This window comes from Carlito syrichta, unplaced genomic scaffold (genome assembly GCF_000164805.1).
Source record: "Carlito syrichta isolate Samal-C Ts95f unplaced genomic scaffold, Tarsius_syrichta-2.0.1 Scaffold315185, whole genome shotgun sequence".
Lineage (NCBI taxonomy): Eukaryota > Metazoa > Chordata > Mammalia > Primates > Tarsiidae > Carlito > Carlito syrichta.
Genome location: NW_007259281.1, coordinates 122511 through 129317, shown reverse-complemented (window position 1 = coordinate 129317; position 6807 = coordinate 122511). Strand labels below are relative to the sequence as shown.

Sequence of the window (6807 nt, the reverse complement as noted above, 5' to 3'; positions counted from 1 at the left end):
TGTGTGTGTGTGTGTGTGTGTGTTTGAAAACAACTTTAAAAACATGTTGTCAAGGACATAAGACAGCATTGCCATTCTCTGCACACTATAGGCATTTGTTAAATGCATGTACAAACGCAGGTAGGAAGTCACCTTCATAGCATCCTACCAGGGTCTACAATAGGGTTGTTTCCACAGTGTGAATTTGGTTGCTAGCAAGAGAGTGGCACCCGGAAAGTGTGCTTTCACAGAGCGGTATCAAGTTCAGACAGACCTTTCGCTGATTGGACCGCCCAGTGGAGCAAGCAGATGTTCTTGTTCTGAAAGGTTCACTGGCCAAGCGGCTCCTCATCTCTCAGAAGCTCCCCAGAGAGTGACTCCCCCTTGTACCCCAGCTGCCTCGTTGCTGATTAGTATGGCCACGAGGAACATCCTCTTGGTCCTTGTGATCCTTGTCTTGCTCTCCTGCATTCCGTCAGGTAAAATGGAATCCCCCCACCTATGGAATTAAGAATAATGAAGGGAAAGGGGATGTGGGGTTCTACAAGAGGGAGAAGAAAGCGGGACTCGGACAGAAGAGACTGAAACGTGGAGGGATGTGATCAGAGATGGACACGTTGAATTGCGGCAGGGAAGGAGAAAAGATGCGAAGGTCACAGAACAGGGGGTGGCCTTCTTCAGAGAGGAAATGGGTTCTGGATTTGGATCTGGGGAATCTGCGAAGTTTGAGGGGAAGGCTGGATGGATGGTACTGGCAGAAGTGGGACAGAGCAAGAAGAGGAGAACTTCAGAGTTCAGGGAGAACTTGGGAGTGAGAGTTCTAGGAGTCCTCAGGGACTCTTAGGACTGGCTTTCTGAAGTCAGCCACCCAGGCTGTTTTTCACTCATTTAGAAGCCAGGGCAAATTTTATGCTGAGCAGAATTCACAAACAGAGCTGGTTGTCAAGATGCATCAAATTAACTTGTAGCCCAATGAGATCCTGGAGCATCAGTTTAAGGGATCAGAATTTACATTTTCTGCACAGAAGTCAGCAACGTGGTAGTACTGAGGAGTCCACATTAAGTCACTGAAGTGGAAGTCCTCAAACAGGTTTTGATTGTGGTTTTCTGGGGTCTGCAGAAAGCTCCTACCTTTCACCTCAAATCTTCATATTTAAAGTGTATCACTCAAGGGCCAAATGTGAAATGTTTCAAAGACAGATATAGATGAGAATCATGCTGAGATTGTTGCTTTTGTCTTGGAGGCAGGACCTCCAGACATGTTGCACTTGTCTTTATTGGTCTCCTTTGTCCCCAGAAAGATGTCCCAGGGCAAAGTTGTTTACTAATGACCCTTGGTCATACCACATTGATTATTTTTACATTACACAGGCCTAATCCATGATTTCATAGGGACAACTGGGTGAAGAAACTGATGGAACTTAGGGTGCAAGAGTGCATGATTCAGTAGAGTGACTCAGGACCACCCTCACCCTCTTAAACTGTCTTCTTGCTACCTCTCCTCCACCCCTTGGCTTCCAGAGGCGGCCAGGTCTTAAGGTCTAGGAAAAGAGATTTTGGTATATCAAACCTCTTCACACTCATTATCCTATGGAATGTTCTTAAGTACTCTGTGATTAAGCACTTGGCAACAAGTCATACAGTATGTCAATGAGGAATACAGGGCTAGAACTGTGGGCTTCTAAAATTCCAGTTCAGCGATCATTCTTTCCTCATGCTGAAACTTAGATAATTACAAATTGCCTTGGGAAGTTATTCCAGACCCCATATACCTCCTGGTATGGGGCCTCTGAGGACTCCTAGAACAACTTCTACGTCTGAATGTTCTATCCATAGCAAGTAGTCCCTAGCTGAATCTACTGGGGCCCTGTTAACTGCATACGGTTGATGAGTGGTTTCTGCAATTGTGGATTTGTATGAGGCTTATAATAAGGCCCCTGGAAATAAGGTAAGAGCAAATGAAAAGGGGGAATTCAGCCGTCAAATGGCTTGGATATTTTTGATCATGTCCAGTTTATCACTAAAAAGTTAAAATTATATCCTGAAATCTAATTTGTCTATGGCAATGTGACACTGCAGGATACTAACTTTGCATAACCTTTGTTTCTGTTGACAGTTAGAAGTGGACCCAATGCTTACATAAGACGATTCTTTGCTGAATGTTGGCGTATGAAAGGTGTTTGCAGGCCGAAATGTGTAAAGCCTGAAATTTATCGTATTATTTGTGATGATTCACATGTGTGCTGCGTAAAAGAAAAGGATTTACCTCCAGTGGTTGGGAAATAGTAGTGAGTATCTCAAGGCTCCCGCTGATTTTCCTGGGAAACTCAGATCTTTCTGAGACATGTCATCCCATTAAAGCAATGGTTTCAGCCTATCACTGTTTCTGTGTCTGCTATATTTCTCTTTGTTGTCTCTACTACGGAAATACTCTCCTAATTAAATTCCTTACATTCAGTATTTTTTCTTTTTAATAATTTATTGCTCATTACAGGTCTCTTGAGAGCTTTTCTGAAGTATAACACACAATTAGAAAAATGTACAATCGTGAGTAAACGTCATGATGAATTGCACACATTTAACACACCTATGTACCCAGTGCCCTGTTTAAGAAAAGAACATGACAACATCCCAGGCACCACCAGTCATTACTCCAAATGGGATGATCCCTAGTCTGATTTTAAATGGAAAAGTCCTGGCCTCTGTTTTTGAACTTTATATAAATGGAATCACACAGCAGGTATCCCTCGGTGTCTGGTTTCTTCTACTCTACATTGTTTTTGTGAAATGTGTTCATCTTGTTTTATGTGATTTTTGTTTATCCTTCTCAGTGGTATATTACATCGGTGAAGACACCACAATTTATTTGACTAGTCTGGTGTAGATGTCCATATTTGTAGTTTTCAGTTTGGGGCTCTCATCAGGAGTGCAGGGATACAGGCATATCTGGGGGCATATAACTAGGAATACAATTGCTAGGTCCATCGGCTAGGCACATATTCAGTTTCAGTAGACAGATATTACCCAGTTGTCTTCCAAATTGGTTATACCAGTTGATACTCCCACCCCCAGTGTCTGAGAGTTCTTGCTGCTTTGTGTCATCCTCTGCAACCGGTATTTTCTGCCTTTTTTTTTTTTTTTCACATTCTAGGGAGTATATAGTGATGACATATGGTGGTTTGTGTTTTATGGATGATTAATGAAGCTGAACACCTTTTCACGTTTTTATTGGCCATTGGGGTCTCCATAGTTGTGATGTGACTGCTTAAAACTTCCATCTATTTTTCTTTTTGGTTAGGGCATAATATTTGTATTTTATTTATTTATTTACTTTAAAGATGTGGGATACAATTCAGGGTTAGGTATGCAAATGTTCATTATGCAGGTATCCTTGTTGATGAGGTGTGCCCCCCTCCCCTGGCCGTTTCCCTCAACTGACAATCCCCTCCACAGTTTCCCACTACTGCCAATCCCTTTCTTATAGTTTTATGATAATTTTTCAAGGTCCACTTATGAGTGAAAACATATGGTACTCTGTTCTTTATTTCTGTGATAGATCACTGCATATGATAGACTTTAAATCCATTCAAGTTGCGGCAAAGTCCATATGTTTGTCCTTCTTTATGGCTGCATAACATTCCATTGTGTATATGCACCACATTAAAAAAATCCAGTCCAGTTTTGATGAGCAGCGTGATTGGTTTCATGTTTTTGCTGTTGTGAATAGAGCTGCAATAAACGTGCATGGGCAGGTATCCTTTTTGTAGAATGATTTGAGTTCCTCTGAGTATATTTCCAATAGGGGAATTGCTGGGTCATATGGAAGGTCAACTTCTAGTTCTTTCAGAAATCGCCACACTGCCTTCCAAAGAGGTTGCACTAGTTTGCGTTCCCACCAGAAGTGTAGAAGCCTTCCTTTTTCTCCGCATCTTCGCCAGCATCCGTTGTTGTTTGTTTTATTAACGATGGCCATTCTTACTGGGGTTAGGTGGCATCTCAGTGTGGTTTTGATTTGCATTTCTCTGATGATGAGTGAGGCTGAGCGCTTTTTCAAGTGTCTGTTGGCTTCCTGTGTATCTTCTATTCATGTCTTTTGTCCACTTTTTAATGGGACTGTTGAAAAACTTCTATCTATTTTATTGGATTGACTGCCTTTGTCTCCTTGGGAGGGCTTTTACTTCATTGCTTTCAACATGAAATCGTAAGGGGCACTCATGATTTGATGTTGAAAGCAATGAAGTAAAAGGCCTCTTGAAAATATTCCACTGGAGATATTTGAGTATGCTGTCATTCATAACGCAGGGTTAAATAAATTTTGTTCTGTTTTGTATGACCAGGCCATAAAATTTTTTCTATTCCTAAGTATTATTAAATTTTCTCATCCTGAGCAAGATAAAATATTCAAGTTAATAATTATTCAGAGTCCTCCTTCTTTGACTATGTTTTAGGAAGAATAAGACTGGGAGAAGGATAATTTGCTTTTGATGGGCAAACTTCTGTGAAGAAACACTACCAAAATCTGGAGCTTTGATCATATACTAGCTGCGGCGATGGGTGAAACGTCCATCCCGTGCAGCCTCAACTCTGAGACAGAACTCTATTGTTCTGGCTTTTCCAAGGAAGCGACAAAGCTGATTATGTACCCAGCCAGCTCAGGTTTAAATGCCGTGAATGGCACTCTTGCCCTCAGTTCCATCCAGATGGAAAGTTTCTAGCTCAGGCGGGGTCAATAGGTAGCATTTAGGTGACCTGGAAGACAGTTCTTCATGTGCAGCCTTAAAGGTTGAGACACTGCATGTGTGGTCCAAACCCTGCACTCCTCAGGGAGAAGCTGGGATTTGAGGGGGTCTGTGGCATGAGTGTGTTGTTGCTTTTTTAAAAACTTATCTCGGTGTGGATGTTCTTTCAGTTGCCTGGCGTGTAGGAGTCTCTTGACTAGTTTCGGGATTTCTCTCACAGGGAGTTGATACGTGTTATTCAGTGAAGCCATTGTAGGAAGAAAAGTCAGGAGACTACTCTTCCACCGTCTTGATGATGCCTCTGACCCCTGAGATCCTTTTTATTCCACAAGGCTGAGGCAGAAGTTTATATGGCCTGGAAGGGAAAGAGATGCCATTCCTTCGGTTCTACATTCTTCTCTCCTTCCACAGAATCTTTACACAAACAGATGGCGGCCCACTATCAGTCCTTCATGTCCATGGAAAGAACTTATTTCAATGACTATGAACAAAGATGTCTATCAATCCATCTCACTTTTTGATGCATTTCAAAGTAAGTCACAGCCCTCAGGACATCTGTTCCTAAATGCTTCAGAATAATATCGTTGACTGGAATTATTATTATTATTTTTAAGTCAGGGTTTCACTCTGCCACCCAGGCTGCAGTGCAGTGGCATAATCATGACTCAGCAGTCTCGATCTCCTAGCCTCAGGAAACCCTTTTGCCTTAGCCTCCTGAGTCGCTGGGTCAACAGGCATGTGGCACCATGCCTGGCTAATTATTCTAATTTTTTGTGAAGACAAAGTTTCTCTATGTTGCTCAGGCTGGTCTCAAACTCCTGGGATTTACCCCTCCCCTCATTTAGATAGTGTTTTAAATTTCTTTCGCGATTTTGCTTGTATCCATAGTTTTCTATTTCTTTTTATTGCTGAGTAGTATTCTGTTGTATGACTTTACCACGGTTTGTTTATACTTTCTGCTTCCATGCGTCTGAACTGTTTACACTTTTTGGGTTTTATGATAAAGCTGTTATGAACATTCCGGTATAGTCTTTTAGTGACTCTAAGCTTTTACTCCTTTAGAGTAAATACCTAGAAGTGGATTTTTTGGGGGCTCATAAAGTAGTATGTTTAATTTTCTTTCTAAATAGTTTTATCGATTAACATGTAATTTACATGCCATGATGGCATAAAATTCACCCCTTTAGAGTGTACAATTTTTTTTTTACTATATTTACAGAGTTTTGCGACCATCACCATAATCAATATTAGAATATTTTCATAATCCCCCAAAGAAACTCTGTATCCATTTGCAGTCACCCCCTATGTCAGTTTGCTAGCACTACCATAACAAAGCACCACAAGCTGGGTGACTTAAACATCAGAAGTTTGTTTCTTCAAGATGGCTGACTGGAGGTATTTCATGCACACCTCGTCCACTTAGGCGAATCAAAATAGCTGTAGACAAATCACACTTCGAATACATGATCCCAAAGCAACAGGAAACATCAAAAACCAAGAAGGGGAAAAGGCAGCCTGCCTATCCGGACCGCGGGGAGCCGGAGTGACTGCCCAGTGTGGGAGAGGGTTGAGGGAGAGCCTTTCTGCGTCCACTTTTTCACTCAGGAATCCTTCAATCCGGGCCAAAGGAGAGCACCTTCACCAGCCTAAGCTCAGGCTCTAATTTAGGGAGACGAGAAGGAATTCGCCCCGGGTCCCACGCCCTTTTGAGGACCCAAACAGTTACAGCCAGACACCATTTTGATCCTAGCATTCGTTTATTTATTTTGCGAGTCGGAGTCTCATTCTCGCCGCCCAGGCTGGAGCGCCGAGACGCTCAGGGCCACCGCAGCCTCGACCTGCTGGCCTGGGGCGCTCCGTCCGCCTCAGCCTTCCAAGGAACTGGAACGACAGGCGCGCGCCACCACGCCCGGCTCAGTTTTTGGATTCGTTGTAGAGACGCGGTCTCCAAGAGGCCCAGGCTGTCTGGAACCCGGGGCCCAGCGGCCCTCCAGCCTCGGCCTCCCAAGGGGCTGGGGCGACAGGCTTCAGCTGGCCCAGGCCTGCAAAAGACCGTGCGCCCCCCTGGAACGGGCGGCGCCAGGCCCGG

General features: G+C 43.3%; 1 protein-coding gene across 1 annotated transcript; it reads left to right on the top strand.

Moving 5' to 3' along the window:
* The first annotated feature begins 394 nt into the window (after positions 1-394).
* On the top strand, positions 395-2265 carry DEFB135 (defensin beta 135). Its single transcript, XM_021706137.1, has 2 exons — positions 395-458; positions 2096-2265. Exons 1-2 carry the CDS (start codon positions 395-397, stop codon positions 2263-2265), a joined length of 234 nt encoding a protein of 77 aa, XP_021561812.1.
* Positions 2266-6807: the final 4542 nt, after the last annotated feature.